At 36.9% G+C, this 17,995-nt stretch overlaps 1 protein-coding gene across 1 annotated transcript; it reads left to right on the forward strand.

Moving 5' to 3' along the window:
• The first annotated feature begins 9,573 nt into the window (after positions 1–9,573).
• On the forward strand, positions 9,574–11,662 carry LOC309383451 (X-ray repair cross-complementing protein 5-like). The gene has a single exon (XM_081936015.1). It carries the CDS (start codon positions 9,607–9,609, stop codon positions 11,440–11,442), a length of 1,836 nt encoding a protein of 611 aa, XP_081792141.1. The 5' UTR covers positions 9,574–9,606; the 3' UTR covers positions 11,443–11,662.
• Positions 11,663–17,995: the final 6,333 nt, after the last annotated feature.

The raw sequence follows: 17,995 nt of genomic DNA on the forward strand, positions 1-17,995 counted from the left end.
GCCATGTTCATTAAACAAATCAATTCTGGGTTATTACTTAAGGCACACATGACCAGGCTCAAATTATATTACTTTGGACACATTATAAAATGATATAGAAGTCCATAATGCTAAAAGATAGAAGGAAAGAAAAGAGGATGATATCAGCAAGGTGGATGGACTTATAGTAATTACAGAGATCATTCTTGGAAGATCTGAATAGCTGTAGGGGACAGATCATCTTGAAGTAATTGTACGTATCTGGCCACTAGGAGTCATACCAATTTCATAGCACAGAATCATTAATAATCATGGTCTTAACATAAACAGAACAAATGTACATCTAATTTAGGGGTTTGTCTAGTCCTACTTAAATGTTTTCTCCTTGTTCTCAGCACGTTTGTTCCATCCCACCAAAATTACCCCAAATCCAGTCCTGTTTCTTCCTTTTCACTATGTATTTTATTTGCTTGTGAGAGAGTTTTCTTTAAAAATATGCTACATACTGTGAGAAGAATCCAAGTGGTATCATATCTCAGTTACTCTAACTCCCAGCTGTTTGTTTATTAGTCCATATTTTTCCCAGCAACAATCCCAAGGAATACATTTCTCTATGACCCAGGTAAACGTCATATTTTTACTACATAAACACAATTAAACTCTGACCCTCTGAAACCATCCTTTTAATTCCTAGCACTTCCTTGGCTCTTCTACATTTTCTAGAATAACTTGCTCATTGGGTCAAGAAGTCAGGGCAATGGTGACCAAGATGGAAAGCCGAGCTACACATCTGTAGAGCATTATCAGTTGGAGTTCTTACGTAAAGAAGGTAAAGAACAATCTCCCAATAATGAATAAATCTTAAAATGTATGTACAGCAAATTCTAGTAAATAACAATAGCATCATTGGAGATAATCAAATTAGTTTTACAAGAATTGAATCCCAGAGGCACCGTGAATAAAAATTACAACTTCTATTTCATCGTGTCTACAGTTTTTTTTTATTGTTTTCATTTATTTTCATTCTTCATTTTGGCCACTAGGAGATCCCCTTCATCAGCTTTAGCTATTATTCTATGAAGGCGCATTTTTCATAGATGTAGTAATGCAACCCCTGTTGGAAGTCCTTTACTTAATTCACCTGTCTCACTGTGTGGTTCGCCCAGTATAACACTTGGAAGACTGCATAGAAAAAGATACTCATTTAGTTAAACCTATTCTGATAGTTACATCTCTTCAATTCTGAATCGGGGCTTTGGACAATTTTATTACAAATCTGATGATCAATTTCAGTCAGCCTTGTTTTTTTGGGGATCTTCTGGTCCTTGGGTAGAATAACATTTGAGCCTGGGCTAGCACACAAATAGCATATAATAACCCCTCTCTCATTTTCCCATAAACAGATATTTACTACTAAGCAAGCGAAACTTGCTATTCACAAACAGCTATGACCTATATGACTTTCTGTCTTTCTTTCGCCCTCCCTCCTTGGTCGCTCTAAAGACTGTCACCACAGCAAATGGCTATGACTGCTTAACCACACCAAAAAGTTTGTTTGAAGTGGACTCATAACTCATTTTGAGGTTTTTTTTGCAGGTAATTACAACAGATATTTCTTTAAAAAATTCTGAATTGAGCAATTTAATTCTCATTCTTTCTTTTCTTCCAGGCGGTGTGCCGGTCAATTGATTAAAACAAGAAAAGAATGCTTGCTCGTTAAGGAAACTCTACTTATGAACTGCATTCTCTCCAGTGGTTTTTAGTTTAGAAATATGATTGTTTCCCCAAAATATCCATGTTTTAAATGTTCTCTACTTGCATTTGATAAGACACATGTACATATACTACACACACAGCAATCGTATATTTATGTTGCTTGAAAATCAATCCTATTGGATATATGTAGACATCTGTAGAGGCTCATAACTTTACCATTGTTGTTACTGGAATGTACGCTCTCACAAGGCTCTAGGAAGAGAGACTGTTCAGCAATAGCATAATGATGGTGGGCATAATATTCTTGCTACTCCATTTAAAGACCTTTGTTCTGATTTCACTAGCAATAATAATCAGTTAACCAAATGTTGGCGTTGGCAGCTTTTTAAAGTTATCACAGATTCATTGCTCTATTCAAGAGAAAGAAAAAAATATACACGGGAGTGGAACAAATGAAAACCTGTTTGGTCCTGCTGTGTGCACTGCACGATGTAATAAATTTTCCTTGTATAAGTGTTTATTTCTGATTATAGCCCATTTAGTCTACCTTTCACCATTCACCGAGAGCCATTTAGAACCGAAATTCATCTCTCAGTGACTCAATATTTCATTTTAATGGCTCTATTCTATTTCTTGGTCATAGTATGGTAAGACAGAATGTTAGTAACTGAGAAATATCTCTACATACCGGTGTGTATCTGTATATCTGTCTGCTTGCCAATTTGTGGATAACTGGAAGGGGCTAGTAGAAGCACACAACAAAGTCTATGGAAGTCAGTACTATAGATGATGTTATTCATTGTGCCATAATTTAAAATAGTATGTTTTTCTAAATCATCTTTTTTTTTTGTTTAATCTAAATAAGTTGCCCACCTGACTTTGGTGTAACTGCTTTTTTATATTAGATTTTTTTATCCAGCCCTTATTACTTAAAGGTTATTCAAGTACTCCTGCCTCCTATTTTCCTCACAACAACAACCCTATGAGATGCTTTATACATTATATCTGTAAAACAATATTAACTCAGATTCTAGATGATGCAGGACAGGATGGGAGCAGATAATAAATCATCCAAAGATGTTCAAACAACTAAGTAAGGGGAATATAAAAGAATGCAAGAACAATTTTGATAATAAAGAGATATATTTATAGGACAGAAACATTCAGTTACTTTAGGTTATATTTTGCAGCATTTTTAAGGTAGTGTGTAACCTAACCAGAGAGCCTTGGCAATTGTCTAGCTACAAAATTAATGAAAATTGTTTTGTCTGTGTTCTTACACAAGAACATCCTTTGATGTTACTAATGAATGAGTTCTTTTTAACTTGCTCTGATGGCTGATCATCACGCTTTGGCTCCTGGGCAAAAGTTATCAGTAATGTGGGTTTGTAGAATGGCCCCTGGCATCAAATATTCATAGAGTCACAGATGGGAATCTACAAAGAGTTAGCATAGAAATGGAACATATTTCCAACCATTCTGGGGTGATCACGTCAAAACTTCAAGAGGAACTACTGAGTTGTTGCTAGAAATATGTAGATTGATGACAGCTGCATTTTTAGAAACATATAAGGCAGTTTGTTTGCCCACTGCTATTTCTAATGACAGTAATCATGGTATGCCAGAAAAATTAGAGGTGGGGAAACACAAAATAATTGTCATTATGTGACAATTATGCTCCTGCAGTGCAATCCTTTCCCTCATTTATTTCATATCTCATCTCAACTAAATCTCTCTGGGCTTGTGGATCCTAAAAATATATTAGTGTTAAGGGTTGTTACAGCAAAGCTCTACATTTATGTTCATGTAATGCAAGAAGGAGCAATGTTTTACAGGCCGTGGACTAGATATAGATTTATAGATGTCCTTCAGAAATAGTGGGCAGCAAGATTAAAAAGTATAATTTAATTTACCTTCAAATTTGATAAAATTAAATAGTTAATATGATGACTCTCCATTTCATTATTTAATATTTTCAGTCCTGTCAAATTAAATATTACAAGGATTGTTCTTGGAAGTTCTGGGTGCTAAACCCAAGGTTTTGGAGAGCCACATAGCTTCTTGGAACAATGCCTATGAATTGAACTATGAGAGATCACTTCCGGTTCCTATAGGTGACGGACGTGTTGTCCACTGCTCGTCTCCCTGGTGGGCTCCGTTCAGGAGCACATGGGGCCCTGGAGGGGTCTTCTGCCTTAGGGCGGCTTGCTGGAATCCCCCAGGCTCAGCGGCAGCCAGCGGGGGTGTTTCCAGCCTCGCCCCAGGAGCCGGGGAGCAGAGGGGGGGCATGAGACAGCTGCGGGCTGTCTGCTCTTTCATCGAATGGGCTCTGGGAGGAAAGAGTTAAGCGAAAGAAGAGCGGCTGAAATGCTGGTGGGGAAAGATCCACCCTAATCTCCTTAATCATCGTTAACAGATAAGCAGAACTATTGTAAGTTTTTGTTCAATCTATTTGAAACTGGAAGATTAGAGGGAGGTGTTTCTTTCTCTTTACCCCCCGCCCTTGGACAAAGCGGCATTTGAACTATCTCCCTCTATATTGGAATGGTGAGAGAATAAAAGCTGACTTGCCACTTGTACTAACTATCTGAGAATGATTGTTATCAGAGCTGCAAGAGGTGACTACTGAGCTGTTTTCTTAAAAGGAATTTTTTTTATGGAACTCCTTGTTCTTCTCCCTGCGAAAGGAGGAGCCAAGATGGCACCCTTCCGTCTTTGTTTTTGTACCTATAAATGAAGCCTGCCTTTTGAAACTACCTTTGGAAAAAAAATCTCTGGTAATTGTCTTAATACCCCCTCTGAAGGTGCTCTGGACCTCTCCTGTTACGTGGTCTTCCTGATTAATTCTGACTATTTGACTTTTCCTATTTCTGGTGTACTTCGTGCCTTGGAACTGTGAAGGAGAACTGACTTTTTACTTTTGGAGTTGCCTGCCGCCTGGGACCGACATAGCTGCACGCTCCACTGACGCCATTCTCTTTGTAAAAGACTTATCATCTCTGAACGCAGATAAATGGGGCCCAAAAAACCTCCAACGGGCAAGTCATTCTCAGCTCCTGCCTCTGCCACCTCCAGTACAAGCATGCAGCAGACGAAGATTACTTCATTGTTACAACAAGAAGGGACTGGAGAGAGCTCAAAAGAACTATCTGTTAACGAAATGTTTCAGGAAATTATGAGGGGTCAAAATGAGTTGAAAAAAGAGGTGACAGATCTTAAAGATGAACTCAGAGCTGTACAACAACATTTAACAGAAAATAAACAAAGAATTGGGGTTTTGGAAGAGTGTGCAGCTGGATTGGGGGAGGAGGTCAAGGCAGTCCGGAAGGGAAATTTAGAATTGGAAAATTTTATGGCAAAAATAGAACTTGAAAGAATGTCCTTTTTTCTCAGATTCCAGAGACAGAAAATGAAGATCTTAAGGATATTATGAGTACAATTTTAGCAGAATATATTAAGAGAAATAAAGAACAGTTGTGGTGGGATATGGATCTGGTTTACAGGATTAATTCAGCATATGCCAGAACACATAATGTTCCAAGGGAGGTACATGTTAAGTTTCTTAGGAGGACCACGAGGGATGAGGTGCTAGGGGCCCAAAGGGAGGGACCATTAAAATATAAAGATAAAGAAATTACCACCCTAAAGCAAATTCCGAAAAAAATAAGGGAAAAAAGGAGGAAGTATTCCTTCTTATCAAAGAAATTATACAATAAAGGAGTTTGGTTTAGATGGTTATTGCCAGAGGGAATGTTGATTTTTTGGGAGGGAAACAGAATTAGAATTAATACAGTGGAGGAGGCTGAAGCCTTCATTAAAAAACATAGTTCTCTCCTAAAGGACGAAAATAGGGGAGGTGGTGAAAAAGGTAGTCATGTGCAGGATATGAAGGAGGGAGGGGCTGTGGCTCCATCTGGGGACAGGGAGGAGGGAGCAATATCGAAAAGGCTCAGGTCACAAAAATAAATGTATTTGAAATACTATGATAATTGTTGATATGCTAGAAAGTGACAAAGAAAGAGATGATTGAACATATGGTTGATATAATGTAAAACAAGACTCTGTTTATGCTTATCTTTTATACGTTGTTTTTAACATTGTAAAAATTGTGAGATTTGGGGGGATTTCTACCACTAGCACGGGAGCTGCCAAAATTTTCTTTGTACCCTTTTTACCTTTCCCTATAAATGTTCAAAAACCAATAAAATTCTTTTTTTTTAAAAAAAGAATTGAACTATTGTGTGTTAATGGTATCTTGACATCATTGGGCAACTATAAAGGTGCAGCTCTAAGAAGCTTGCAGGAATATTACGTTGGAATTCTGTACTTATTCAAAAATTAGCCTCATCTCTTGCAACAACAAAAATCCAGTGTGAAATATTAAAACCATTTAATTTCAGTTAAGTAAAGTGCAGATAAGAAGATTCCCATATAACTGTTTTCCCATCATCTCCTATTCTTCCTTCACAGTCATCATGGAGAAAATAATTGACTTGTGTTTTGGTTATAGAAAGATAGAAAAAATGACAGCCGAAAAAGACTTAGTAGCCAATGGAGTCTGCCCTTTGAGTTTTTTTTATAGTTTCTTTATTATTTTTAATTATTATTTTTACATTTGATTTATATTTGATTTTTATTTTTTGTTGGATGATTGACATGTGTTTACCCCAAGCTTGTTTAAACTCAGTCATGTTAAATTAGTCTTACACATTCTGTGCCATCACAAGAGGAAATTAATTCCTGTTGAATTTGTCTAAGTCTCTAGCCAATCCTCAAAGATGCAGAAGAAAACAGAAAAGAAAGCAAATCAAGATTTGCCAAACAAGATATGATTACTTTTTAAAGGCTAATAATCTTCTTTCTTAACAAATCACAATTAAAACGAATTTAGTATCAGATATGAAAGAATATTAATCTACATATGTTTAGCTGTCTCACAGCTACTTGGAAAGTCCACTTCAGACCTATCTAGAGAGCTGGAACTTACCTTTCATAATGTGGGATATGAATAAACAGATCCTTGAATTCATAGACAAAATTCTGTAACAGATAGAAAACTACAAATGCAAAAGAGTCTAATATTTGTATTAAATAATACCTATTATGGATCTACCTTAGCCTATTGTAAATTATGAATATATACATGCTTAGAGATTTAACCTTAACTTCCAGTATAGAGGTTTTGTTTATGAAGCTATAGTAACAAGTCCTTGTCAGGACTTTTTTTATTTAGAAATAAAAGAGCAGCAGGTAGAACAAATGCTTGCTCAGCAGTTAGGATTCAAAGTCTGTTGTAATTGTATAATGGTTGCTGAGATCAACATGAAAGTATGTAGGACAGAGAACAAACTAGGAAAAAAACATTTAGCAAACTTCCAAATATAGAAAAACAAACAAAACAAAACAAAACCTGCATTAGTCCTAAGATTTTTTTATTGAGAGGCCTGTTATGTTAATTACCAGATGAAGATGAAGACTATTAATAATATTTAATGAAAGATAACCCAGGAGGAGCTGAAGATCTATGGGATCAATCCAAACATGACATAAAAGTTGGACTAAATTTTTAGTGGAGGCTTTTTGAGAAAAGTCTGATCTTTTTGAAGAAATTACGTGCTTTTAGGAAAGAATACCTCTTGTTGCTTCCTTCTGCCCTGAAGGATTCCTGAACATCTGATTATGTATTATATTATCAATGAGCTTAAGGCTGAAGAAAAAATGTATGCATATTTACTTCTAAGTGTTTAGATTTTGCTTCAGATATCTTACAGAAATCTCCTATAGAAAATAGAAACATCACACCAAATCATACACACACACACATGCAGTGAATGCATGCATAAACATCTGTGAGGTTGTGAGAGAGGTTGTTTTTTAAAAGTGAAATTGGGTATTTCCTTCTCACAATTCGTGTCCTACGAGAAATCAGTGCTTTCTGTAATGTGTAAAACTTATAGTTTTGTTTTAATATGGGAAATAACAGATCTGTTTCTAAACAACCACAGGTAGAATATTTCACTGAATTAAAGAAGCAGTGCTGTGATGAGAGAAACTGACATAATGCAGTCCAGCATTTAATCCTTACACCACAGTACAGTAGCTATCAAATCATCGTCAACCTCCGTCATTGGAGATTTTAAAGAAGAGATTGGACAGCAATTTGTTCAGAATGGTACTATAGGGTCTCCTACTTGGGCAAGAAGGAGAAGGCCTCCAAGGTCCCTTCCAATTATATTATTCTGTTTATCAGGGTTTATCAAATATATGAATCAACTCCCAGAATTCTACAACCATATGATTGTTACTAAAGATTCTGGGAATTGAAATCCATGGATCTGGAAAATAGGCAGGTTAGGGAAGTCTAATGCAGATTGCTTCATTCTTGAAATAGTCAACATTAATCAAACAAGTTGAATGTTCTTAGGGATAGCATTGTTGTAAATAAAGAAAGTGTGTAATAAGTATATGTGTTTAAAACTATTTTTGTTTTTTTTTAAATCTAGACAGCCCCTTCTTTCAAAAATAGCTTAATAACAAAAAAGTCTCTTAACCAAACCATTTAACTCAAAATGGCATAGAAGAAGAGTATCAGGTGTATACACATTTCATAACATTCTGAACAATGACATGAATATCAAATAATTTACTTTATCTATGTTGATGTCTCACACTGTTGCTAATTTATAGAAAAGTAAAACAGATTTTTTTTAAAAAAATCTTCTTTTTCTTTTTCATTATCCGCAAAGAGTCACAGGTGATATTCATTGAAGTAGCAGTTGCAATACTCTGAAACCACATAAATGCAAGGATACATCATTTTTCACAAACATAGTATGGAAATGTCTTGTGAAGAATTGAGTTGCTTAATAAATGTATCATCTTGAATATCATGGGCTAAAATAATACCAGTAAGCAAATCCTCTTGGAAATACTATATTATTCTCCAGAATGGAAATATTTTTTTAAAAAAGACTTTTCTGATTACTTGAGAGTATTTCTGATAATGGCCTCATGCATATTTAAATGATCAAAACTATGTGGGAGATTGTTGCCAAGGTCAAGGTCATGATAAGTACAAAAAAAAACCTTCACTTGAGCATTATGAATACTATGTCATAACTAGATCAGGATCTTGTTAGTGTTGTATGTAAGGGTTTTTTTTTGTCAGTATATTACAAGGAATGTTTTGAACTAGCAGTGTTGTGAATGGTTGCTCTCCAGAGGGAATGTATTGGCTGAAGATTGGCATTAAAAAAGGCACGAATTCCCTGTATTGATCACTGGGGTTCTTTCCTTGGAATTCTTTTTTTAAATGCTTTTATTAGTTTATCAAAGTAGAAAATAAAAAGAAAAAAACATGAAAAAGTGAGAAGAGAGGAAGGGACCAAGGTACCAAACTGGACAAAGCTACCACAAACTCCACAGGAATTGTGGCTCACCAATTCCACAGGTATGTGATTCCTTTTCTGTTACTGATCTGCTGTCATTCCATTTTCCTAGTTTACTGTTTCTCTCTATGTTTCCCTCCATGAAACAGCTGTCTACTTTGAATAACCACCCATTACTTTGGATGGACATGCATTAAAACAGATCTTGGTTGCTTCCACTTTGATATTATTGTTATTAATTTTATTCATATATTTATTTAGCTCAAAACCATCGGTACTACATGTTTAGTGACAGTTCAGAATGATTGTCTGTTGCTAGTGCAGACTGAACAATCCACTCTGTTCCTTTTTTATAAAAAGAGGCCTCTGGGGTTCCAGAAGGCTTTAAAAAAAATATAAACCCATTACCTCCTGTACAATAAATGACATACTGCTGCCAGTGCTGGCTAGATCTCCAGATCATCCAGGGAATGATATTTAAAAAGGATCAGTAGGTACGCCGTCTTTTTATCGGAGGAGAACCATGTCAAACTGGGTATCTTACTACAAAAATGAAGGAGAGGAGGAAGAAGAGGAAGAACAAGAAGGAGCTGAAAACACTGGAGTATATAAATATGGAGGTCGAGACACTTTGCTTTTCTTAGTGGATGGCTCAAGAAGCATGTTTGAGTCTTTTGATGGTAGCAGTTTGACACCTTTTGATATGACAATTCGGTGCATTCAGAATGTATACAGAAACAAAATCATCAGCCATGAGAGGGACCTTGTTGGTGTTGTGTTTTATGGAACAGAGCAGCATAATAATACAATGAATCGTGAACACATATATGTTCTCCAGAATTTGAGCAATCCAGGGGCAAAACGGGTATTAGAGCTGGCTAGCTATCAAGGAGAACAGGGAAAAGCTCTCTTCCAAAAGTCCTTTGGCCATAGTGATGACTACTCATTAGGCGAGGCACTCTGGGTTTGTAGTAATCTCTTCAGTGTTGTCCATTTCAAGATGAGCCACAAGAGAATTATGCTGTTCACCAATGAAGATGACCCTCATGGTCAAGATAGTACTAAAACCAAATTTGCTAGGACTAAAGCTGCTGACCTACGAGAAACAGGAATTTACCTTGACTTAATGAACCTAAAGAAGCCTGGAGGGTTTGATATTTCCTTATTCTACAGAGACATCATTAATACAGCAGATGATGAGGACCTAGGCATCCAGTTTGAAGAGTCTTGCAAATTGGAGGATCTTATGAAGAAAGTACGAGCAAAAGAAATAAGGAAGCGAGCTTTAAGTCGGCTGAATTTATATTTGGGAAAAGATGTAACTCTTACTGTAGGCATTTTCAACTTAGTCCAGAAGGCTGTCAAGCAGCCTCCAGTGAAACTTTACAGAGAAACTAATGAGCCACTGAAAACAAAAACACGAACCTTTAATCGAGAGACAGGTAGTTTGCTTCTTCCAAGTGACACCAAGAGATCTCAGATTTATGGGAATCGTCAGATTGTGCTAGAGAAAGAAGAGACAGAAGAAGTAAAAAGATTTGATACACCAGGCTTGTATCTGATTGGGTTTAAACCCTTGGTAATGCTAAAGCCATATCACTATATCAGGCCTGCACAGTTCATCTATCCTGATGAGTTCTTAATGAATGGAAGTACTACTCTGTTTAATGCCTTGTTAACAAAGTGTTTGGAGAAAGGAATAATGGCCATATGTAGATACATACCACGTCAAAACAATCCTCCCAGGTTTATAGCCCTGGTCCCACAAGAAGAACAACTAGATGAGCAGAATGTACAGATAGTCCCTGCAGGTTTTCACCTCATTTTTCTACCTTATGCTGATGACAAACGAAATATTGACTTTACTGAGAAGATACCAGCTAATCGACAACAAGTGAACAAAATGAAGGAAATAATACAGAAGCTTCGATTCAAGTACAGAAGTGAGAGCTTTGAAAATCCAGTACTACAACAGCATTATATGAATTTGGAAGCACTGGCACTGGATTTGATGGAGCCTGAAAAAGCTGAGGATCTGACAGTGCCCAAGGTTGAGCTAATGGATGGCCGACTGGGTAGCCTTGCAGAAGAGTTTAAACAACTTGTTTATCCACCAGACTATAATCCTGATGGGAAAACTATAAAACGAAAACAAGCAGGTAGTGGTACTGAACAACCAGAAAAGAAAGCAAGAATGGAACTATCTGAAAAGGAAGTGAAGAATCATGTTGATAAAGGCACTTTGGGTAAACTTACTGTGCCAATTCTAAAGGATATATGCAGGATTTATAAGCTAACAGGTGGTGGAAAGAAGCAAGAACTTTTAGATGTGATAACTGCGCATTTCAATAAGCACTGAGTTTACACCCCCAACTGCTTCAAACATTGTAATGTTGAAAATCTCCTAAATGTTGAGATTTCGACAGCAGAAATTTTTTCAGACATTCGATAAAAGGGAGTGGGAAGGTTTTTATTTTTGTGAAATTATTAGAAAAAGGCCCATTCCATTTCCACTTCTAGTTTTAGATTTGACTGTACAACTTTCACCTGTCCTTAATAAATGAGCTTGGTTTGGCTGAAAATAAATAAAAAAAAAAAAAAAAAAGAAAGGATCAGTAAATTTGTTAAATGTATTTGCCATCTATCTCACCATGGGGCTGCTCTAGGCTTATAATGATAAAAGATATAAAATGAAAAGGTAGAATAGAACAGAATAGAACAGAATAACAGAGTTGGAAAGGACCTTGGAGGTCTTCTAGTCCAACCCGCTGCTTAAGCAGGAAACCCTATAGCATTTCAGATAAATGGTTATCCAATCTCTTCTTGAAAACTTCCAGTGTTGGAGCATTTACAACTTCTGGATGCAAGAGGTTGTCTTTGCTACTGGCCAACAATTCAGTCAGGAAGCTCTGACCGATGCCTAACGTGAAGTTACTTTATTAATAATTTATGTAAATTAGCTATTTATTTAAATTAGTTCAATTCTTGTCTATTCTAAGTTACATTTCCCCATTTGCTCTGGTGGCACAAAAAAAAAATCTCAATTCTCTTCTGAGAAAAACAGATGCAAAAAGAGGCAAATAAGCTCTGTCTTTTCACCATCAAATGATTATTGATCCTTCACTTTCTCTTTACAATGGAATTATATTCTTTTTGCCTTATTATTTCCAACTTACAAAAAAAATCTCTTTTTGTTTTGGCTTTTGTTGTTTTGCATACTTTTCACAAACCTTTGCTCATTCTGAGCTGTTAGTTTATCTGACACAATTCCTACACCTTCTGGATATTAGTTTGTATTCTTTGATTACGTTCTCCTTCCGTATCCTAGTATACGGACTCTTTTCTGTTTAGCATTTTAGAGAGTTCTGGATCCATTCTGGACTTTTTGGATTTCCTCCCCATGTTCTTATGGAAGTTGTTTACAATTCCATATTTTGTTTCACAGGATTTCCAATCCTTCATGGACACTTTTCTCCTTCAGCATGTATAAACAGAAGTAAAATAACAGAACAATTAAAGGAAACCATGACAAAGGAACACAATGAGAATAAATATATCAATATGATAACCATCTTGGGTTGGAAGGTCAGGTAAGAAGCAGGGTAAAAGTGATATGGGGGAGTGGGATTTGATCTTTCTACAAGCCTCTGCTAACTACGGTTGGGTGTACATGGACATGTTTGGCCTGGAATTGGATACTGTGGACTTGTTCTGTGAATGGGGATACCTAGAGTCTCTGTTGTCATATCCTAAGTGTAGAAGGCAAGATTCTGATGGGAGAGTAATGAGGCTTTCAAGACTATTGTGAACTTTTCGAAGTAGGCAAATCAGGAAACAGAAGCAACATGGAGTCCAGGAATGCTCTTTATTGATTTAGAATCTTGAACACCTGTCAGTCTTTCTCTACTACATTTTATGCTGAACAAAAGCAAGGATTCTTTTGAGTTGCTTTCTCAACTTGAGTTTATTTCTTTCCCAGAACTGAGTTATCTTTTCTGAATCTCCTTTTCTTTTAATGGTTTGTTCTTTCCTTCCCTCACTTTTAGTAGGAGTTATGTCTTTTTCAATTAAACATCCCTTTTTAATGTTTGCCCTTAACACAACTCTACATACTTCTGTGGCACTCTTAACACAATTCTTTTCAATTTGCCTTAAGAGGCAGGCGTCCTGTATCTTTACATTTTGTTTGGTGTGGAAACTAATTCATCTTCTAATACAAATTGGGAATTTTCTCTTCCTGAATGTACAGGTAGTCTCGATTTACAACAGTTTGTTTAGTGACTTTTCAAAGTTATGACAGCATTGAAAAAAAGTGGCTTATGACTGTTTTTTACACTTACAACCGTTGCAGTATCCCTATGGCTAAGTGATCAAAATTCAGAGGCTTGGCAACTGATTCATATTTATGACCGTTGCTGTGTCCCAAGGTGATCTTCTTTTGCGGCCTTCTGATAAGCAAAGTCAGTGGGGAAGCCAGATTCACTTAACAACCAGATTATTAATTTATGAACTGCAGTGATTCACTTAACAACTGTTGCAAAAAGGTTGTAACGGGAAAAGCTCACTGAACAACAGAAATTTAGGGCTCAATTATGGTCATAAATTGAAGACTACCTGTATTCTATTGCATTTTCTTTCACTTTTTTTCTTTTTCTTTCCTATCTATTATTCCCCAAGATCTTGGCAGAGAGAGAGAAAAAGGTCTGTCTCATTCAGAACCCCTCGTCACCCTTCTAGTCTTCATTAATTTTCTTAATCTTCCATTCTAAACAGTCAAATCAGTCATGCTTTTAGAGTTATATTCATTCTTTTGCCAGATACACCCAGGTATAGATTTATGTTAAAATCTTCATGTTGAAAACGGACCTTTTTCTGAACTGATATTCAGCGAAACAATCACTATCCTTATTTAATTTTGAAATGGCACATGGCTAGGTTTCTTTTTCTGCACTCTCTCATGTTGTTCCTCTCCATTAACTTGTGTTATCAGAGGTTGTCCCCCAGGCTGCTGTGTATTAATTTTTTATTTAGGAACTCTGCACCCCCTTGACACAAGAAGGACTCTTCTTGCATATCAAAGGGGTTTTACTTTTATTTACTTCTTTTTAGTTTTACCTTTTGAGGCAATGTCTTTCTTGTTTCCATGATTATCTGGCTGGTTGATTATGCTTGGTCCCATCTAGTCTGAAAGTCCTTATTTCCTGCCTCATCAGTCCAGCCCTTGCATCTCACCGAAAAGGATAACTTCTCCTCTTATTTTCCTTTCAGCTTTCCTCCCTCTCCCAAAATTGTCTCTAATATTCCATTATCATCATTCACTGAAGTATAATCTGCAACTAATCCCTACTTTCGTGTGTGTCTACAGAAGGCCCTAATTTATGTGTTTTATATACATTTGGGAAAGGAGGGGGGGCGTGATGGCTCAACAGTTAAAGACTCTGAGGTTGTCAGCTGGAAAACGGACAGCTCCAGTTGGAGGCCCTAGTGCAGCCTGAGGGGGTGAGTTCCCATCCTTGCCCCACCTCCTGCCCACTTAGCAGTTTGAAAGCATGCAAATGTGAGTTGATCATTAGGTAACACTTTGATGGGAAGGTAGCACCATTCTTTGTGCTTCAGCATGTAGCCATGCCTACCACATAACACAGAAATGTCTTCAGACAATGCTGGCTTGCACGGCTAAGAAATGGAGATGAGCACTTTCCTCTAGAGTTGTACATGACTGGAGAAAACTTTACCTTTATAAACATTTTAGTCTCTTCACTCACAATTAAACCAACGCCTCCCGTTCCCTGCACGTATTCATTCACTTTGTACCCTAAATAAGACCACACCTTCAGTCAGATTTATTACATCCTCCTCTTATTTCTTTAGCCAATCAAGATTCCTACATGTTTAATAAGATAGAGAAGTTGTAAGCTAAAGTTGTCAGCTTTAATTATATCCTTGCCGCTTGAAGAATTATCTGAAGATGGTAACAATATTAGTAAACCTGGGCACATAAATCCCAGTTTTAACCAAAGCAAATTCATGCTATTATATGCAAGCTAGGACGTCTGATCCAGAGGTTGGTTTGCAAACCAACATACTCATCGTCTTCTTTCACTGATATACTGTACACTCTGGATTGCAACCATTTTGCATGTTGAAAATATTCTATTGATGAGAGGCATCAAGAGCATCAAACTTTGTTTTATCCAAAGAACAGAAGTTAACAGCCTACATCTCTATATCAGTAAATGGTCTTAGAAATCTTGCAGACAGCCTATGTAACCCCACCAAAATTTGCTGCTGAATCATCATTTATATCACAATAGAAACAGGACATTATTAAGCACGAGAGAACAACCACATTAGGTGCATTTGATTCATTTAATTCTGCTTGCTTCAGATTAAGTCACATTAATATTTATTTTGACTTGCCCATTTTTGAGAGTACAGCTCTTGAAATGAGTATCAAAGATAAAAAGGGCTTGCCCCATTGCCCCATAGATGTCATTAAGACATTTTTTGGCAGAAGCCTCTTGGTTTTTGTCATGTGTTTAGAGTTCTTGTCATTATCGAAGTTCTTTGCTTTAGCTTTCTGGGAAAAGAAATTATTATTTTTGAACTCCCTGTCAAATTGACCTTCAAGGCACTGGCATCAAGGCACAGAGCTCATAGGACCTCTGAGTAGCTAGCAATTACCATTCATTATCAGGAGTTCTGTGATCCAAATCAGTGAAGTTTGAAGTACACTTAAATAGGTTCAGAGAAACTGACATCTTGTCATTTTTTCTCTCTCTCTCAGATTTCAAGCTGAAGTTTGATGTTGAATTAAAATTTTTGCCCAGGGCTGTCTGGAGGGCCTCTAGACTACAGCAGTGGCAGCATCTGCCATGGGAGACTCACAGGTCCTATTTCGGACTGTGGCAAGCTTTGGTTGGCAGATGAACACGGTAAGGATGAGGAGGGGTGACAGATGACTTCTTTGGGAATGGCAGTGCAAGCATCTGCCTCTCCAATTATATGAACTCTGCTCTTCAATTTCTAGGATAAAACAGTGTTTCAACTTACATTTTTGATGGTGCTGTGATCAGCAGAATGGGGAACTAAGGCAGGATAAAGGGAAGAGATCTGCTAGCGGAATAGATTTCTTTCTACCAAACTCACAGATGCTTACACACCTGTTTAAAAACTTAGATTAAATGATGCACTGGCATTTCCCCCAGTATTAAGTTAGAAGAATTTGTGAGTAAATTTTGTAGGGACCTCATTCTGAATTTTTATTAGGACAGCAGGGGAAATTATCTGTGAGCTGTAAAATCCCCACTTTGTTGATACAATCCTGGGATATTTATGGGGTGCCTCACATTTTGCAAATCAAACATCCTTTGTGCTATTTTTTTTAGCTATGTTAATGTGATTAATGGGTATTCCCAGTAGAATTCATGGCAGCTCCATTTCTGGGACTGCAATAAGAAAACAATGAAAAGACTGATTCTAGCTTGTATAGTTTGGATGATCCATTCCTTGTTGCTTATGTTACAAATAATTTGCATTTATACATACTGGATTTATGTAATGGTTAACTTAATTCTACCAGACACATTCTTTAATAAAACCCTAAACTGATTTTCATATAAAAACAGAAGGATTTCATTCAACATTTTCTCTGAATTTTGCAATGTAGTTTCTTATTGTAAAAATGATTAGGGAAAAGCCCATATGCAAATTAGTAACTAATGTTTGCCCGAACTGGATACATTCAGAGAGACAGTAAGTGCAAACCAAAATACCTATTTTGCAGAAATATACACCAATATCTACAGTTTTAATATAAATACATACTTTTATGTTTGAAGACCTGAATTTGACAGATCCACCAAACTGAGAAATACCAAACGAACATTCATAACTTTTTAACACAAATTAGGTGACTTATGGATGATTCCGCTTATCCCTGCCCCAAACAATGCTGAGTCTAATACTGAACTGAGAATGCAAATAATAAATTTGAAGTTTATCTTATCATATCAAACTTCTTTTAGAAGTGTTCTAAGGATGGCACATTGGCTTAGTGGTTAAGATTCTGGGCTTGTTGACTGGAAAGATTTGAGACCCAAGTGCCACATGACAGGGTGAGCTCTTGACCTCACCCCAGCTCCTGCCAACCTAGCAGTTCAATAGCATGCAAATGCAAGTAGATAAATAGTACCACTTCAGTGGGATGGTAACAGCACTCTGTGATGTCATGCTGACCACATGACCATGGTAATGTTTTTTGACAGGGCTGGCTCAATGGCTTTGAAACAGGGATGAGCACTTCCCCAGTGGTGAAATTCAATTTTTTTTACTACTGGTTCTGTGGACGTGGCTTGGTGGGTGTGGCAGGGGAAGGATACTGCAAAATCTCCATTCCTACCCCACTCTGGGGCCAGCCAGAGGTGGCATTTGCTGGTTCTTCGAACTACTCAAAATTTCTGCTACCGGTTATCCAGAACCTGTCAGAACCTGCTGAATTTCACCCCGCACTTCCTCCATATAGTCGGCAATGACTAGCTGAGTAAAATCCATGGGGACACCTTTTGTTATAGAAGTGTTTTAACCTTCCTGTTATTGTCTCTGAAATTTCAGTATCTTTCTGAAGGCCAGTAGACTGCTTGGTTGGCAGGTGGCTTTCAGTGGTCTGATGTAGAGAGCAAAAAAGACAGCTTTGACAGAGATATACAGGAATTGTTACTCAGTTAAAATTTATTATTATTATTATTTATTCACATTTCTAAACCGCCCCCTCTCCCAAAAAGGGACTCGGGGCGGTGTACAGTCCACAATAAATCACGGATAAAATACAAATATAAATAGGGCTATAAATATATGTATGTAAGTGGAGGAGGTTAAAATTAAGAGTCCTGTACAGAAGAATAAATATGAGG

Source organism: Natrix helvetica (genome assembly GCF_964273705.1).
Source record: "Natrix helvetica genome assembly, chromosome: 1".
In the NCBI taxonomy this organism is placed as follows: domain Eukaryota; kingdom Metazoa; phylum Chordata; class Lepidosauria; order Squamata; family Natricidae; genus Natrix; species Natrix helvetica.